Source organism: Melospiza georgiana, chromosome 8 (genome assembly GCF_028018845.1).
Source record: "Melospiza georgiana isolate bMelGeo1 chromosome 8, bMelGeo1.pri, whole genome shotgun sequence".
Taxonomy (NCBI): domain Eukaryota; kingdom Metazoa; phylum Chordata; class Aves; order Passeriformes; family Passerellidae; genus Melospiza; species Melospiza georgiana.
The window spans coordinates 23,578,814-23,595,924 of record NC_080437.1 but is presented as its reverse complement, the minus strand read 5'-3'; the positions used below and the strand labels follow the sequence as shown (position 1 = coordinate 23,595,924).

At 57.8% G+C, this 17,111-nt stretch overlaps 2 protein-coding genes across 2 annotated transcripts; one reads left to right on the top strand and one right to left on the bottom strand.

Moving 5' to 3' along the window:
* Positions 1-1,115: 1,115 nt before the first annotated feature.
* On the bottom strand, positions 1,116-13,691 carry RRP12 (ribosomal RNA processing 12 homolog). Its single transcript, XM_058029561.1, has 34 exons — positions 13,529-13,691; positions 12,480-12,712; positions 12,313-12,396; positions 12,008-12,084; positions 11,717-11,822; positions 11,439-11,555; positions 11,190-11,328; positions 10,764-10,891; positions 10,380-10,478; positions 10,207-10,298; positions 10,018-10,129; positions 9,757-9,854; positions 9,509-9,623; positions 9,100-9,242; positions 8,790-8,911; positions 8,598-8,662; positions 8,327-8,489; positions 8,084-8,238; positions 7,639-7,706; positions 7,359-7,452; positions 6,997-7,155; positions 6,790-6,870; positions 6,605-6,710; positions 6,354-6,461; positions 6,101-6,258; positions 5,661-5,752; positions 5,410-5,568; positions 5,060-5,232; positions 4,800-4,916; positions 4,444-4,493; positions 4,093-4,171; positions 3,384-3,451; positions 2,919-3,001; positions 1,116-2,686 (listed from the first exon to the last, which is right to left on the bottom strand). The coding sequence occupies exons 1-34, from the start codon at positions 13,665-13,667 to the stop codon at positions 2,584-2,586; spliced, it is 3,885 nt and encodes a 1,294-aa protein (XP_057885544.1). The 5' UTR covers positions 13,668-13,691; the 3' UTR covers positions 1,116-2,583.
* Positions 13,692-14,010: 319 nt separating this feature from the next.
* Positions 14,011-16,689, top strand: PGAM1 (phosphoglycerate mutase 1). Its single transcript, XM_058028968.1, has 4 exons — positions 14,011-14,305; positions 14,669-14,943; positions 15,442-15,622; positions 15,716-16,689. The coding sequence occupies exons 1-4, from the start codon at positions 14,011-14,013 to the stop codon at positions 15,883-15,885; spliced, it is 921 nt and encodes a 306-aa protein (XP_057884951.1). The 3' UTR covers positions 15,886-16,689.
* The last annotated feature ends 422 nt before the right edge of the window (positions 16,690-17,111 follow it).

Here is a 17,111-nt window from a genome sequence, read left to right as displayed (position 1 = left end):
CTGCAGTGCTCAGGTAGCAACTACAGAAAGAACTTAGAAACAACTGAAACTGTAGATTGGAGTGCTGAGGGACTAGGAATTAATGTAATATTTTTTTAATTGACTGGATTTCAGCTGGAGTGGTCCCTTGGCATTTTAAAACTCCACACTTAATTATCTTGCTGCCAATCATTTCAGCTTAAACACCAAAGCTCCTCTTATATGCTGTCCCCAGGAGGGTTTCCCCATGTCTGCAGCATGTGTGTGAGGAATCCCAGCTCTGAATGGGGAACCCCAAAAGGCCCTGCAGTGTGCTTCCAGGATGGGGTGGTCCACCTGGATGGTGGGTAGGCACAAGCCATGGGGCACATCTGCTTTAAGAATCAGGATGGGCATTTAGCCAGTACTGGGGGACATGTGTTAGTCCTGCCAGCCTCTCCTCAAGCTGCTATCTGCAAGGGTTAGGAACCCTTTGTGACAATGTCATGTGCAAGTGTGGCTCCATACTGGTACTTCGTGGTTTAAGAGCCTGCTGGATGAAGAAACAGCCTTCAAGCCACCTCCCAGCTTGAGCAGCAAAAGCCAAGCACGTCTCCAGGTCCCCAGCTGGTGCCTCCCCACAGGTACCTGCAAAGCAGTTGTGGCAGGCAGGGGCAGGAGGCACGACCCCCCTCACCTGCCCTGTGTCAGAGATGTGCTCAGGCTCCTGAGGGTCCCCAGGATGCAGCTCTGCTCCCTGCCAGGGGCAGCTGCTGGTGGGGAGCAGGCTTGACTCACAGCCAGCCTTCCCAGGCAGGATGACATCTCCTCACCCAGGGTTTCCATTGCATTACATGATTAATTAGCTGATTAACAAGATGTTGCTGCAGTAGAATCCGTTCTCTGGATTCCAGCTCAGGTGAACACCATTCTCTGTGCTAATAAATCTCTTCTGTTCCATGCAGGCATAGACTAATTTAAGCAACAACATGCAAATGAAGAACAATAGAGTGAGTAAGCTGGAGCTCCCAAATAAATTAGCTACAGCCTTCTCCAGGCCCTGTCTCCAAGGAGAGAAGGGAAAGCAGGAAGACAGATAGCTCTGCTGGGTCTAGAGCCTCAGGTTGTAGGTGTCTCAGAAGGTGACTGCTGCCTGTCTCCCCCTGTCCTGCTCTCAGGGGAGGGGAGGGCATCAGGCCCACACTGCAGGCAGCAGAAGATGGTGCAGCTCCTGGTCACAAGGTGCTGCTGGACACGCCTGTCCTGTAGGCCAGGCTGTGAGCTGCCTTCTGGCAGGACAAGCAGCAGCACCTCAACTTGAACTGGGGCTCAAGAGTCCCACTGAGAGCCCTGGGTGGGAAAGCACACAGGGAACAGCATTCCTGACAAGGCAGGACCAGTATCAGTACAAGAGCTCCTCCTCCATCCCAGGCTTTTAAAAGGATCTTGGAAAAAAAAAACCAAGCATAAGAAAGCCACAAAACTGGATTTGCAGCCTCCAGAAAGAAGCCTGCAGTAAGAGGCTGAACAAGCACAATCCCTTTAGCTTATTACAGAACTGAGAAGCGTTGCAATTCCAACATGTAAGCTGCCACAAAAGGAAATTACAAAGGGCTGAAGGCTTTTTAATATGAAAGAGGAAGGGAAAGCCAGCTACATTCACCAACACATGTTCTTAGCAGTGTGAGCAATGGGACCTGTACCCACTACCCTCAGCGCAGCTCTCTGCAGCACACTTGGGCCAAACACCTTCTTTTGCACTCAGCATAGAAGTAGCTGGGCAAAACCTGATGCTCAGGCCAATGTGACAGGGTTGAGCAACTAAAAAGCTTCAGGATTACTCATGTTGCTCAGGTCTGGCAGGAAGAGGCCAGAGCAAAGGGCTTCTCTCAGCTCTAAAAGGTAAGAGAAATGGCAAGGCACAGAGCTTTGCCGTAGCAGTTTTCCAGCCAGTTTGAAGAAATTTGCAGCAAACTGTTCCTGCCCTGCCATCAAGCGTGGCTGATATGGTAAAAGTGTCCAGCGGTCAAATGGCAGTCACTTTCCACATGGCACAGATCCTCTGGCCATGGTTTTGGGCAGAAGAGCCTGCCAGGAATTTGGTAAAGAAAGCTGGTTGTAGGGACTTCAGCTTCTCTGGCATTGTTCTATGGCCAGCTTCACATCTCAGCCCTACTGCACATGTGCCCCACTGCTCTGTGCCACAGTGCTGCTCCTGGCAGCCTCCAGGCAAACCTAGTGTGGGAGAGAGAGCCCCAGGCCCAGGCTGATGCTGCTGTGAGCCCTGAGGGATGCAGCCCTGCAGTGACAGAAGGACCCGCTGCACATGGACAGAAGGCACAGCACAGTTATGCAAGATCTGGAGAGAAGGAGAGAGAGGAGGAATCTGGGCTGGATAAGAACAGAGGATATTTATCAATATAGAGAATTCTTTACACATCACTTGCTCACACACACACACACACATCCATGCCTGTACCAGGCACAGAAGGGCCATTAGTCCATAACACATCCAAGTGGCTTCCCAGGGAGTCTCAGACGAACGCAGGTCACCTTCAAGAGGACCCTCAGCTGTTCCACTAACAGGATGCTGTGTCCTTGGGCAGGTGGAGCACTGGAGTGTGCTCAGGAGCGCTGGGCCTTCAGACGGTTCCTGCGGCCGGCCTTGGCCCCGCGCTGCGCGCCCTTCATCAGGCCCTTGAACTGGCCCTGCATTTTCGCCCGCTTCCTGCAGGGAGCAAAGAGCAGGGAGCTGGTTTGGTGCAGGCACTGGGCACACCTCACCCATGGGGCTGGTGTGGTGCAGGCACTGGGCACACCTCACCCATGGGGATGCTGCTCCAGACTCCACAAGGAGTGGCACAGCAGATGACAGAGAGCTCCCAAACCCACCAAAAAACCCCTAACAAATTCAGGATCAAAGCCGTTCCCACCGCTGTGCCCTTCCTGGTTAGCCTCACCTTCTGTTGAGTTTAGCTCTGTTCAGGGGGATGTAGGCATAGGGGTCGAGTTGGCCCTTCTTCTTCACGTCACCTTTACCTTTCTGTGGGAGACAGTGACATGAGAGAAGATGCAGCACCAGGGAAGACATGTGCAACCCTGCCACCCAGCTATCCCAAAGACTGTGTTGCAGTGGGGTGCCAGCTCAGCACACTGCCCTGGGAGCTGATTTCCCACCAACACGATGCTATAGACACCTGCTTTGAGCAGTGAGCAGGAACTGTCCATGGCAAGGATAGGACAGGAAGTTTGAAATGGGCTGGCAGTGTTCAGAGATACTGAGCGTTTGGCAACTCCTCTTGGAGCAGAGATCCCATCCAACCTTGGCGCTACAGGACCAGACTCCCAGCAAAAATGGTGCTTCCTGCCCCAGCAAATTCCAAGCATCCCCACAGACAAACCCTGCCACCCCATGGGTCCCTCACCTTGGATCTATACTCTGCACCAAAGGCTGGCACCTTGTTCAGTGGCCGATGGATCCCAGAGCCTCCAGCTGGAAAAGAGAATGTGTGTTGGAAGGGGATCCTGGGCCTCCCCCTGCCCAGTTCTAGGCTGTGGAAGCTGTTCCTGTTTTTGCCTCCAGCTCTTGGTGTCAGGACAGCAGAGGGGTGGCCATTTCCCATTAACCAAGAACATCTCAGGAGAAATGTGCATAGAACTGTCTGAAATTAATGAAGGCAAATGCACCTGGGGAGAAATAACCCCAAGCACCAGTTCAGACTGGGGGTCAACCTGCTGGAAATCAGCTCTGCAGAGAAGGACCTGGGGATCCTGGCAGAAAACAAGTTGTTCATGAGCCAGCAGTGCCCTGATGGCCAAGAAGGCCAATGGTGCATAGGAAGCATTTCCAGCATTGCCAGCAGGTCAAGGAAAGGGATCCTGCCCCTCTAACTCAACCTTGGTGAGGATGCACCTGGAATGTTGTGTCCAGTTCTGGGCTCATCAGTACAAGAGACACATTGAGCTCATGGAGCTGGTCCAGTGAAGGATTAAGGGACTGGAGCATCTCTGGAGTCTCCCACAATGGAGATATTCAGGAACCATCTGCATGCAATCATGTGCCATGGGCTCTGGGATGACACACGGTTCTGGCCCTCTGGGGAGCCCCAGACTGGGCACAGGCAGAGGATTTACCTCTATACTGAGAAGAGGTTCCACCCTCAGCTTCCTCATCGTCTGGCTCCTCTCTGAACCGACGCTTCTGACTTTTCTTCTGCAGAAAAAGAGCAGGAACCCTGCAGCTGGCTTGTCTTTACAGTTCTGCCCTCCTATCAACCCCCAACCTCCTGCTTCCTCCCATGGGCACCAAGAGGCTTTCCAGACAGCCCATCCCAGACAACTTTCTGCAGCCCTCCAAGCAGCTGGCAATTGCCTGGTGTCCCCACTGGCCTCTTGGGCAGAGCTGCAGCTGCCGTGGCACAGGCAGTGGCTTAGCAAGGGTGAGTTCCCCCAGCATCTCCTCAGGACCACGAGCCCCATACTCACACTGCGGAGCCCCACATCTTGCAGCACATCTGCCATCTCCTCATCTGCTCCTATGGCACAGGATGAGAAGGTCAGTGTGTGATGAGGCCATGGCAGAGCCCTGGTACTGTGCTAGCTCCTGGGGGGAGTGGCAGTAGCAGGGTGCCTCTGCTGAACCAGCATCCTCCTGATGATGTGGGTGACTGCTTCCCCTGGGCACCAGCCCAGAAGAGAGCCACTCGGTGTGACACAAGGCCATACCAGCTCCTGTCACTTCCACCCACATCCCCCCAAGATCCCACATGCAGGTGGCAGGATGAAAAGCATTCAGAGACCCAGAGCAAGTCTAGAGTGGCCCCTGTCAGCCCAGGTAGTACCTTTGCCTTCATCATCATCCAGCTCCTCCTCCTCTTCATGGATGATCAGGCGTCCATCCTCAGACATCTGGAAATCATGGCTCACTCCTCTGGACCGCTTGGGGCCTGGCTTGGTGGCTGCTCACAGAGAAATGGGTCAGGGCCTGCAGAAGGATCCAATTCTGGGGGCAGCAACTCCCAGGGCCCCTGTGCATTGCAGCAGCCCCTGCCCCATGCCCCATCCATCCCTCCCTAGCCCCATCTGAAGCTCCATTCCTTACCCAGCACCCGCTGGGACACATTAGGGTCCAGGAAGTTGAGGGGCTCATCATCTTCCCCTTCCTTGAGCCATGCCTGGCCCTTCTGCCGTGCTTGCTTCCTCCACTCCTTGACCCGATGCCGTTCCTCCTCTTCCTCCTCCTCATCCTCTGAGTCAGCCAGGATCTCCTCCATACTGGTCAACAGGTGGAAAGGATGATGGAAAATGGATTAAGCCCAGGGGTGCACCCTGCCCCACAATGAAGAGCAGCCCTGCAGATGCCGCCAGCATCTCTAGGAGGACCAGCTAAGCAGATGGAGTACCAAGTCCCCTGTGGGGGCTGCTCTTTCTTGACCCTGAGCCCATCTTCACCTGTCTCCTCTAGGCTGTGGTGCTGGTGCCTCCTCCTCATCCATATCTGCAGCTGCCTTCTTCAGGGCACGCCGCTTGTGGCTCCGGGATTCTGCCTTGCGGATGTTCACCAGCACCTTATGGTACTCGGCTGGCAGCAGCCCCTTGACCAGCTCAAAGCTGAGGAAACACACAGAGAGCAGTCAGCACCCCCCTCCTCCTGCACTGCTCCCCAGAGAGCACCCTCACCACCCCAGGACACCCTGGCATACCCGAACTTGCGGATGAACTTGATGAAGAGGTTTCGCAGCTTCATACGGAAGTGGCGCCTCATGTCATCTGAAAGGTTCCCCACAGCCTCCAGCTGTCAGGACAGAGACCCTCAAGACCAAAGCATGCCTGCATTGGGGACCCAGCCTCCCAACCTTTATCTGCGTGGCCACCTTGTTCACCCTGGTGCCATCTCTCCATGCCTGCCCCAGGTAAGCCCATGGGGAGGTGTCCATGCTTGGCAGTGCAAGTTCATGGGGCTTTTTTGGCACACCTATGCCAGGATGCAGGAGAGGAGCCTCCTCGCTGCCATCTCAGCCACTGAGATCAAGGTTGTTTCCTTGGCTCCCAGGCAGAGTGCAGCTGGAGATGCTCCTGTCTGCCCAAGGCAGACACAGCTTTGCCCACCACCCTCCTCAAGGCACCCCGTGCGTGATCTCACCATTGTCTGGACATGCTTGGCCAGGAGCTTGGTGTCCACCAGCAGCAGTGTGACCTTCAGGAATCCCAGGGCTGCCTTGACCACATCCCGTGTGCGGGAGGCCAGCAACAGGCAGATGTTCTGCAGGAGCTGCTCCACCACACTGAACTCCAGGTGATCTGCAACCACGGTGGGACTCAGCCACAGATGGCTTCCTCCCAGCACCCACCTTCCCCAAAGGGCTCTGCCTCGTCCCCCCAGCCCTCCTGCTCACCTTTGAACTCGAAGAACAGGCGGGTCAGCGCCAGCACGGTGCAGCTGATCATGGTGACTGAGCCAGTGAGCCCCACGTAGATGAGGAGCAGGAAGCGCTGCATGGCCTCTGCAAGAGGGGGATGACTCAGGGCCCGACTCACTCTGCGTCCAGCAGCATCCCTGGCCCATTGCAGCAGAATGCTCGGCCTGAGTCTGACCTTCCTGGGGCCAGAGTGGCCGTGGGGCTGAGCAAGTAGAACAGAAGCTCACCTTCAGGGGTGGGCCCAAAGCGGATGAAAGCATGGCCCATCTCCACGAGCAGCATGAAGGCGTTCTTCCGGGCCCCCACGGACACCTCCTTGGTGCACAGGATGACCTGGAGGAACACAGCATGTCACCACTGCTGCCACCACCACAGCCAGGACCAGCCAGCTCCTCACAGGGACCATGCTTACCTCTGGGACCAGGGCAGTGACAAAAGGCTCGTGCTCTGCAGATAGCTGCTTCACAATGTGGAAGAGGCATTTCAGCCGTGGCTGGGGAGAGAAAGAGACCAGCACTGGTACACCCAGGGACACACACCTGGTTACCCTGCCACCCACCCCATCCCTTCCCTTCCCTTCAGCAGTGCTGATCACCACCAGCACAGCCCTTGCTCTCACCCTCTTGGCCGGGGATGCTGCGCTCTTGAGTGAGTCCAGCAGCACTGCCTGCAGCTCCTGGAGGTGGGAGTGGACGAAGGCCTGGCAGGGAGCGTGGGGAGCAGCACACACCTCCTCCAGCACACGGTACGCCTTCTTCTGCATGCTGCGCTCTTTGCTCTGCAGGGACAGCCAGCATGCTCCCACTGTCAAGGCAGCCCCTCACCACGGTGTCTGAAGGGACACCAGCACCCCACACCACCCAGCAGAGACCTATCCCTTATGGCAGCTGCTCAGTCCCTAGAGTGTGGGTCCAAGCTAGCAGCAAGCAGAAGGTGCCCCACTGCAGCCCCAGCATCTGTCAGGGCTGAGGACCAACTCACCTGGAGGGAAGGCTGGATGGTACGGTACAAGGAGTCCAGGGACTGCTCATCAGCATAGGGTGCCATTGCCACTACCAGGTCCAGGATGGAGAGTCTGCAGCAGAGGACACACAGCTGCAGCTGTTAACTGTGGGATCACGTCTTGACCAAGCTGGGACACCAGCTGCCAGTCACATCAAGTGCACAATGGTGGCAAAGCCCACACAGGACAATGCCCTAGTGCTGCTCACCAGGAGCATGCCAGGAATTTTACCCATTAGCATCAGCTCCCAGGTGTTACCTGGCAAACTCAGAGCTCTCAGGACTGGTCAGCTTTGCACTGGCTTTCTCCAGGAATCCACACACCATCTGCAGGGCAGGCACAGAGAGCAGGATCAGAACTGATTGAAGCGAGTGCTTTTACAAGAGTTTACAATCCACCTGGCAAACAACTTGCTAAAGGACTTTGTGGAGACCAGAAGCACCAGTGAGTCCAAAAAGACCTGGACAAATTCACAAAGAGCTTGTGCATGATGGGTGAGATGTGATTGCAGGACTGGGAAATCCCAGACTGTGGGCTGAGAGGTCTCCCTGCCCATGAGGGCAGGAAGGGCTGCTCTCTGGTCAAAGCCTTTCTTCCTGTCCTCATCAGTCAGGCCTGCACCAAAGCCCCATCAGACTGAGTCCGGCTGGGAGATTGTGGCCCAAGCCAGGACAGCTTGCCTCAGTGCCACAGTGCCCCTCACCTGAGGATCTGTGATGGTCAGGTAAGCACGGACAGTGTCCAGCACAGAGCGGCGCTGAGCACTTGTGCCCCCATCCTCCTCGGGTTGGCTGTAAACGTTGAACAGGATGGGCAGGAAATTTTTGGCAAAGCGACCCACTTCTGCCCGCTCTGCATCTAGGGAAAGGATGACAGGGGCTACAGATCAGCATTTCCCCTCCCCCAGGCGGCAGGAACCCCCCACAAGGACCTGTTTTGCCCCAACCTGTCTCGCAGCCTTTGTGGATGAGGGTGCGCAAGGCCTGGCACACGGTGGGGCGGAGATCGGGGCGCTCACTGATGGCCATGCCCAGGGTGCGGGCCAGCCCCTTGAAGGCCCCCAGCACATCTGTGGGATGCGTGCAGAAGCCAGGAAGCAGAGTCCAGACCTGGAAGGCAAAGGAAAAGGTGGGAGGCCACAGTCTTTGCCCAAGTCACTGCTCCCCAGCCTGGTACAGGGGTACACTGTGGCAGGGCTCCCAGGCGCTGGTTGTTACCTGCCACTGCAGCGTGTCGTAGATCTTGGCCTCCACACTCTTCCCAGCCTGGGTAAACTCCACGGCTGCAGAAGAGAAAGAGATGAGTGGAGCAGAAGACATTGCAAAGCCTTGCTCCACCTCAGGGCAGAGAAGGGAGGTCCCACAGAATACCCTGGACTGCTGAGGCCCCTAACATGCTGCTCTCCTCACCTCTGCTTTTCAGGGCAGCTGCCAAAGGCAAGAAGTAGCTGGTGAAGAAGCCAAGGCGTGCACCTTGCACATTGTCGCGCAGCACCGGCAGGAGCCAGCTGCGGGGGAAATCCAGCGTCTCCCTGGGGAGGAAAGGCATGGCTCAGGAGGGTGTGGGGCACTGCCAGCATCAGCCCCTGGGCACTGGGCACCTTCACCCAGCCCCAAAGCTGGGCACAGGTAGGCTTAGCAGCCATACCTGCAGTACTGCACGGGGACTGAACGGGAATATAACAGCTACAGCAAAGCTGCTACCCGTGACTGTACTCACTCCTTGCCATTGATCTCCAGGGGCACAGCCTCCAGGAGCACCTCAGGACCCATGGTGCTCACAGCAGCCCCCACTGCCTGGTCCACTTCAGCAGTGTAGGGAAAGTGTGGGGAGAGACGCAGGTCACACAGGGACTGGAGACACTGTGGGAACAGGGCAGGACAGTCACAGAAGAGCCACGTGCACAGGGCTGGCACATATCACTCTGCCTGCCCAGGGATGCCAGCTGCCCTGCACGTCTGTGTGCTGAGTGTCCCAGAGCTGTGCACGCTCTGGCCACACACAGACAACAGAGCAGGGCAAACAGCATGGCCCTGCTCCAGCTGGAGGGGGCAACACAGCCCAGACAGCGCTGCACTCACCCCACCAGCCTCTATGGATGAATCTGTGCCCTTTTAGCCTGGCTCACCTTCCTCATGATGGGCTGGCACTGCTTCCCACATGTCTCAAAGAAGACCTCCAACACTCGCAGAACTTCATCCCATGCTGCATGGAAACGGTATGTCAGCCCGTCCTCCACTGATCTGGGGAGAAGAAGGAAGATGGCAGTGTTCAGGGTGCCCACCAGGCCTGCTAGACCCCACTGAAGACTGAGCAGAGGCTGGCCAGAGCTCAGGCAGATCCATGGGCAGCCCCTCCTGCATCGCTGCTCCTCACCTGAACATCTTGCACAGGTAGGCAGCAGGGGCTGGGGCAGATGCAGACACAGTGCCCACATCCTCCATGTGGGGAGCAATACACTCACTCAGGATGGTCTGCAAGGGCAAATAGGAAAAATGAGACAGCTGCTGGACCACAGAACCCCCAGCTTCAGAGGCACAGAGGGGCACACCACTTGCTGGAAAGCCCCAAGCCCATGGCAGAGCCCCCCACAAGGCCCAGGGTATCCAAGGAAGGAGAGGTGTCTGAGTGTGGTACCTCCAGGGTCTGTGCTGCTGCTGACACCACCTGGGAGTGTGGGGAGAGGAAGCAGTTCATGGCAGCAGAGAAGAGCCGGGGCAGGTGAGCCCAGCACAGGTCCTTTTGCAGCCTGGAGAGGAAAGAAAAACCAGATTAGAGACCAAGCAGGCACCTCTCTCCTCAACCAGCCACAGCCCCTGTCTGCACCTGCCCAGGTTGATGTGAGCCCGCTCCATGGTGGACAGCCAGGTCAGCAGTGGCTGCAGGTCACTCGTGCTGGGCACGTAGTCGTAGAGAGCCTGCAGAAGCAGAAGGTTGGGTGGGTGGGTATTGTGCAACTGCCAGCTCTGTCCCTCCCCACACTGGTAGCCCACACTCACAGTGATGATCTGGGCATTGAGCTCAGCTGGCAGGCAGGCCACACTGGCCTGGGCGCTGAAGAGGCTGTGGAAAGCTTGCATGGCACACGCTGTCACCAGCTGCAAAGGACATGGTGTCAGGAGAGGGGGCTCTGCTTTGAACCCAGTCCCCCTATCCCAAAGCAGGCTCTGCCCTGGAAAACCCAGCACTACTGCAACTATCCTGCATCTGCACAGCCTCCCTCTTCCACAGCAGTCAGGACAGCAAGCTGTCCTAGGCCCTTTTCCATTTGCATCCTGCATTTTCAGGCTCCTAGTTGGCAGACGAGAGAATCTGATCCCTTTCAGAGTGTAGCCCATGGGGAAAGGGTCTGCCCTTGTCATCCCTGGAGCAGGAACACTCACCACATGGCTGAGGGTCATGACTCTGAGCAAGGTCTCACAGCAGGTCTTCACCACAGCTGCAGGGAAGCAGGGCAGCACGTCTCGCAGCAGGGCAAGCACATGCAGGGTGGTGGTGGCCTCTTTGGCACCTACAGGAGCAGACCAACCTGAGCCTGTGGGACACCACAGCAAAGCCTTGCCCAAGGCAAAGTCCCATGGCAGCAGTGGGGCTGACCCACAGAACCAGGGTGAACACTCCCCTAACTCATGGGAGCAGGAAACCACCAGAATGGCTGAGGAGGCTTCAAAACACCATAGGTGCCCCAAAGATATCTCATACCCTCCTCAGCAAACTAGCATGCTTCAATCTCCCCTCTTCCCTCCTAATCCCACAGTGGCAGAGTCCCCCACATGCAGCTACAGACCCCATGCTCCAGTGCCCCACACCTCCAGCTTTTTCAATCTCCTGCACACAGAACTTGGCAGTGGAAGGTGCTGCAGGGTGATGCTCAGGGGCTGCATCGCCAAACATGAACTCGCTGCCCCTCAGGACAGAGCACACGCCGTGCTGTGCTGCTTTCCGCACCTGCAGGAAGAGCCCGGGTGAGCAGAAACTACAGACTCAGGGGTACAACCATCCCCAGAAACAAACCCCCAGAGCAGCATCATCTCCTGCCAGAAGCACTGGGCTCTCACCTTGGGCTTGGTATGAACACAAAAGCTCAACAAGCCGTGATAGACCTGCAGGGTGACAGGGTAGCTCCAGGCTGCCAAGTCTTGCTTTCGTAGCAGTGTGGCCAGGCAAGAGAGCACCTATGACAAGGGAGCAGCAGGGGCATTAGCATCACCCCACAGAGACATCCCCCTTTCACTGCAATGGCCTCAGGCCGAGCACCCAGCACCACCCTACAGCAGCAGCCTTGACCCCAGCACTCAGCAGAGCTGACATGGCTGGCTGCCTCCTGGCTACTCACCCATCGCAGGGCAGAGGTGGAGCTGCTGCAGGCCTGTGAGGACACGATACTCATGAAGGCTTTTGAGGCATCCGAGAACTTTTTAATGAGAACAGGGCTCGGGACCCTGCCAGGAAAAGGGGACATATCAGTAGGGTGAGGAGCAGACAGCTGGTAGCAGTCACAAAGGGGACAGCATCGCCAGCTCATCCCAGGGGGATTCCTTCCCCAGCCTGGGGAGGGAGGACAGCGCCAATCCCTTTTCCATGATGGAGTCTGTTAGCTCTCTCTGCTTCTCTGCCAGCCACTCACCGCTTTAGGACAAGGTTAAGCAGGTAGGCGACAGCAGACAGCGACTCGGGGGACTCCACTGCCTCCAGCGTGGTCATCTGGGAACAGAAGGGATGGCTGAGGGATGGGGTGCAGGGGTCACACCAGGCCAGCCCTTCCCCAACCCCTGGGGAGGGGGAAAAGAAACCAGGAGCAGCCCAACAGCATCTCTGCTGAACAAAGGCACTCAGGCTACAAGCACAGACCTTTCTCTATCCCTCTTCAGAGCCCACCCATGCTGCCAGCAGCAGCTCCCCTCGTGCCCCTTCCACACAACCAGCACTCACCAGTGCAGCAAAGTATTCTGTCTCGCTCTCCTTGCCGCCCCGGGAGCGGATCACCTCCGTCACAGCCGCCAGCACGGCACAGATCTGTGAGCAGCCAGCACAGCAGGTCAGCACCTCTCAGCCAGGGGCCCAGACACCCCCCTTCCCCAGCCCTGCTCTGCCCGTACCTCTTTGTGAGCAGCAGAGTTGGATTCCCAGAAGCGCTGCACCTTGCTGAAGGTGACGTTGCTGCAGTCGCTCAGGCCGCTCAGGAAGGTGCCGGAGGATCTCTCTGTGGCCGCCTCCTCAGCACTGCCCTCCTCCATCCGCTGGGCGCTGTCACCCGCACGCTGCAGACGCAGGGACCCCGACTGCAGCTCATTGTGCAGCTTCACTGCATCCACCGTCAGGTTACTTTTCTCTGCAGGGTGAGAGATGTGTCAGAACTGAGGAGTCACAGTGCTCCACCATTCACCCTGAAATCCCCCACGCTCCTCTCCCCTCCCAGCCAGACTGGCTTGGCTGGAGCTCATATCCAGCACGGGGAATACAGGTGCTGCTTTGCCCCAGTGGGCAAAAGCACATGAATAACTGTAAAAAGCTCCTCGTTCCTGTGCAAAGAAACCAGAGCACAGTCCAGTCATCTCTGATGGAAGAGAGCATCATGTCCAGGCATGCCAAGACTTTAACATCAAGGTGCTTCCTGTTCTCTGCCCTATTTATCCTCTTAACCTGAAGCCCTAGCAACCAGACAGCCAGGACAGATGCTGTATGTCCCTGTGAGTCCCAGCCATCAGCCTGCAGCCAGCGTCTACAGAAGAAAGATTTCCTTGGCCAGGAGCAGCCAGTGCTCTCACACTTGGGTTTACCTTCCCCATCATGTGGCCGGCTGAATGTTAGTTTGTCACGTTCATCATCATACCAGACACCACAGCAACACTTAAAGATATGGCCATGGCTTTGGGGAGCCTCGCAGGACGAGAGGCACTGCAGCATGCGGTGCCCCATTCAGTTTCCGAGGCCCGGTGTCACTACGAGGTAAACTCCTTACGCCTCGGTTTTCCTCCCCGGTTTGCTGTCTTCGCCTACCCTGGAACTGTCAGCGGCTCCGCTCTCACTCCTGCCCCAGCCCCAGCTCTCGGAGGACCCCAAGGTTGGCCCCGCAGCCCCTCCGCGCCCCTGCACCCCTCCGGGAAGAGCCGGGCACACGTCAGGAGCCGCCTGCCCCTGCCCTTACCCGCCGGCCGGCTGCAGAAGCGGCTGCGGGCAGCCAGACGATGCTGGCGGGTCTCGGGGTTGGAATCGCTGCTGTGGCCCTTCCGCCAGCGCTTCAGCTTGGCCGCGGCTCCCGAGCGGAGCCTCCCGCTCCGCGCCATGCTGGACCCGGCGCCACGTGCGGCCGCGCCCACAGCCCCGTTTCCGCTTCCGGCGCCAGCCGCCATCTTGAGTGAGGGCAGCCGTCAGGGAAGGCCGCGTGCCGGCCCAGTGGGCGACAAGTGGTGTCGGGGGAGTGCTCAGTCGGGGCTGAGTTGGAGACCCCACAAGCCACCACCGGCAAGAGCCCACCAGACATCCCCGTGCCCCAGTCGCGGCCCTGTGAAACCGCTCAGACCCAGCCCGTAGCCCCGGCCGAGAAGTCACGTGTTACGCATTACTGAGTATCGTGACGTCACGGTGACGCCACGCCCTGAAGGTCGCACCGCCCTTCGCGGCCGCGCCATGTGGTACGTGCGCCTCCGCCTGGCGCGCGGTCAGCGCATGCGCCTCCCCCTTCCCACGGGCGGCGCGCGGGGCGGGGCGGGGCCGAGCGGGGGCGTTAATCGCGCGCGGCAGCGGCGTGAGGAGCAGCGCGCCCCGGTCCCTCCGCCCGCCATGGCTGCCGCATACCGGCTCGTCCTCGTCCGCCACGGCGAGAGTGCCTGGAACCTCGAGAACCGCTTCAGCGGGTGGTACGACGCCGACCTCAGCCCCGCCGGGCAGCAAGAGGCGCGGCGCGGTGGCGAGGCCCTCCGAGGTACCGGTGGACCAAGGAGGGGGTGCCGGCCAAGAGGGGTGTCGCGGGGAACGGGGGAACGGGATGCGGCCTAATGCGGCAACATTGAGCCTGACGGTGCTGGTTTGGGGCTCTCCGATGCTGGGCGAGGGCCTCCAGTGTCGGGTCGGGGGTTCAGTGCTGCTGGGAGAGTCGTAGGTACCGCAGTGTGTTGGTTCTCCGGTACCGGTCGCGTCCTGGCCGCCGCCGCTTTCTGTAAAGACGAGGACGCGATCGGTACCGGTGCGGTGAGGCCGCCGCCCTTGCCCTTTTCACCGATTGCATAAGGCCGGCCACTCACCTTCCTGGTCTTCCCCCGCCTCCCCCTTTCCCCGTATTTTCTAGATGCCGGCTATGAGTTCGACATCTGCTTCACGTCGGTACAAAAACGAGCGATCCGTACTCTGTGGACCGTACTGGATGCCATTGATCAGATGTGGTTGCCCGTTATCCGGACCTGGCGCCTAAATGAGAGGCACTATGGGGCTCTCACAGGTTTGAACAAGGCTGAGACAGCAGCGAAGCACGGTGAGGCGCAGGTCAAGATCTGGAGGCGCTCCTATGACATCCCTCCGCCTCCCATGCAGTCTGACCACCCCTTCTACAGCACTATTGCAAAGGTAAGATCTATTGCTCTTTTACTGCCTTGCTGAGAGTCTCTTGAAAGTTACCTACAGCATGGCCTAGCTTCCTGTATGAGGTCTCCTGTGTCTCTGTTGTGTTATCTGGGGCTGTTTTGCATGGAGATGGTAGACTTTAGGCTGAATTTATCCTGCTTCCTTCCTGTGGAGTTGAACCCCTGGGCATTGTACAGACAGATCCAAAGAAGAGGGCACAATATCTCTGTTAATCATTAGTGCCATGACCCATTCATGAATGTTTGATCTGATTTCTTTGCCCAGATAGGCAATGTATGACTTTTCCCAGGAGGGCTCATGGCCTTGTGGCTTGTTGTAGCCCCAAACCTCAACGGCACTTTCTTGCTTCCATGCCTGGCTTTGCTTACACGTAGTGAGTCCTCAGGTAGAGAATCTGGGGGAGAGACAGAATCTTGCCACCTTCTTCCCACACTGGCGGGGGGGCACTGGGCTGCTGTGTGAGCGTGGCTGTTCTCCCAGGATCGCCGCTATGCCGACCTGACAGAGGACCAGCTGCCAACGTGTGAGAGCTTGAAGGACACCATTGCCCGGGCTCTGCCTTTCTGGAATGAGGAGATCGTCCCACAGATCAAAGAGGGCAAACGAGTCCTCATTGCTGCTCATGGCAATAGCTTGCGTGGGATTGTCAAGCACCTGGAAGGTAGGTCACCCCTGAGGGGCATCCCAGGGACCTCTCCTTCCCCAGCTGCCACTGTGGGAAGGTGCAAGAGTGACAGCACTGCTGTGTTTGCAGGCATGTCAGAAGAGGCCATCATGGAGCTGAACCTGCCCACTGGCATCCCCATTGTCTACGAGCTGGACAAGAACCTGAAACCTGTCAAGCCCATGCAGTTCCTGGGGGATGAGGAGACCGTGCGTAAGGCCATGGAGGCCGTTGCTGCTCAGGGCAAGGCCAAGAAGTGAGGGCAGGCAGCAGAGCACCACGTAGTAGAGCCCCCTGCCATCCCCCACCCCTCTGTTCACACCCCCACAGTTGTAGGAACTCGGAGCTGTGGAGCTGGAGGCGCTCCCCACGGTTAGGCCCATTCCCTCAGAGCAGGCTCTCCTCTGCAGATAGCCTGGGGGCTCCGGGCCGAGGGCTGGACATGGAGGTCTGGTGTGAAAGGGAACCCTGTCTCTGCCTGGCAGTGACCCCACACCTGTCTATGCTGTGATCCCAACCCTCAGACCCTGTCTGCAGAGGGAGAGGCCAAGCAATCCCTTGCCATGCCAGGCTCCTCCTTTGCTTTGCATCCCTGGCAGCTCTCATCACCTGTTTACTGTAGTTTTGTCACTTTAGTCCTCCTGGGAGCAGTGAGGCGAGTGCAGTGCTGGCAGTGACCAAGGTGGGTACCCCATCCCCTCGTGGGTGCGTGGCACAGTGACTGGGATGCCACTGGAAGGTTGTTGTGTTTTGGTGCATGTGGTACAGCACCCCAGGGTGGTGCTCACGACTCTGGGCCCAGCTCTGCCAGCCCCTGCTTTAACTATACTGCCTTCAGACAAGGGTGAGGGAGGGAGCCTGTTGCCTGGAGGTCTGTGTCTGCACCATGCTCATCCTGCTGGTGAAGCAGGTGCTGTTGTGTCCCACCCCTCGTGTGTACGTGGCCTGTCACTGTGGCCTCCCCCCTGCCGGTGTCGTGAGCCTGGGCTTGCACAGGATCAGTGTAACTGTCCAACCATAGCAGCTGTCTTGTTCCAGTTCAATAAAGGAGTAATGCGCAATAAGGAAGTGTCCCCGTGTCTCTGGGCCACGTGGGCTCCGTGCTGCCAGCACGTGCAGCAGTCACTGCTGGGCACGCACATGAGCCTGCAGAAGCTGTGCCAGGCTCAAGGAGCAAAGCTTAGCTCTGCAATCTCTGCCCGACAGGGTGATACCCTGCCATGCTCTGGTTTTTGGGCTCTGTGTGTGCCACACCCTCGTTCCAAAGGGCAGGACATGTGCGTGTGGCCTGAGGAGATAATGTCCCCAGGCTGTTCTCAGCCACAGCCCACTGGTTAGTGGTTTGCTGAGACAGGCTTTGCTCCAAGCTTGACTCCAGTGTGGGGAAACCACTGGTGAGGTGAGTGCCCAGCACAGCCGACCCAGTGCTCTGTGCTGTTCATGTCACACTATCACTCCCCTTCACCAGCACTGATGTGCTTCCTTC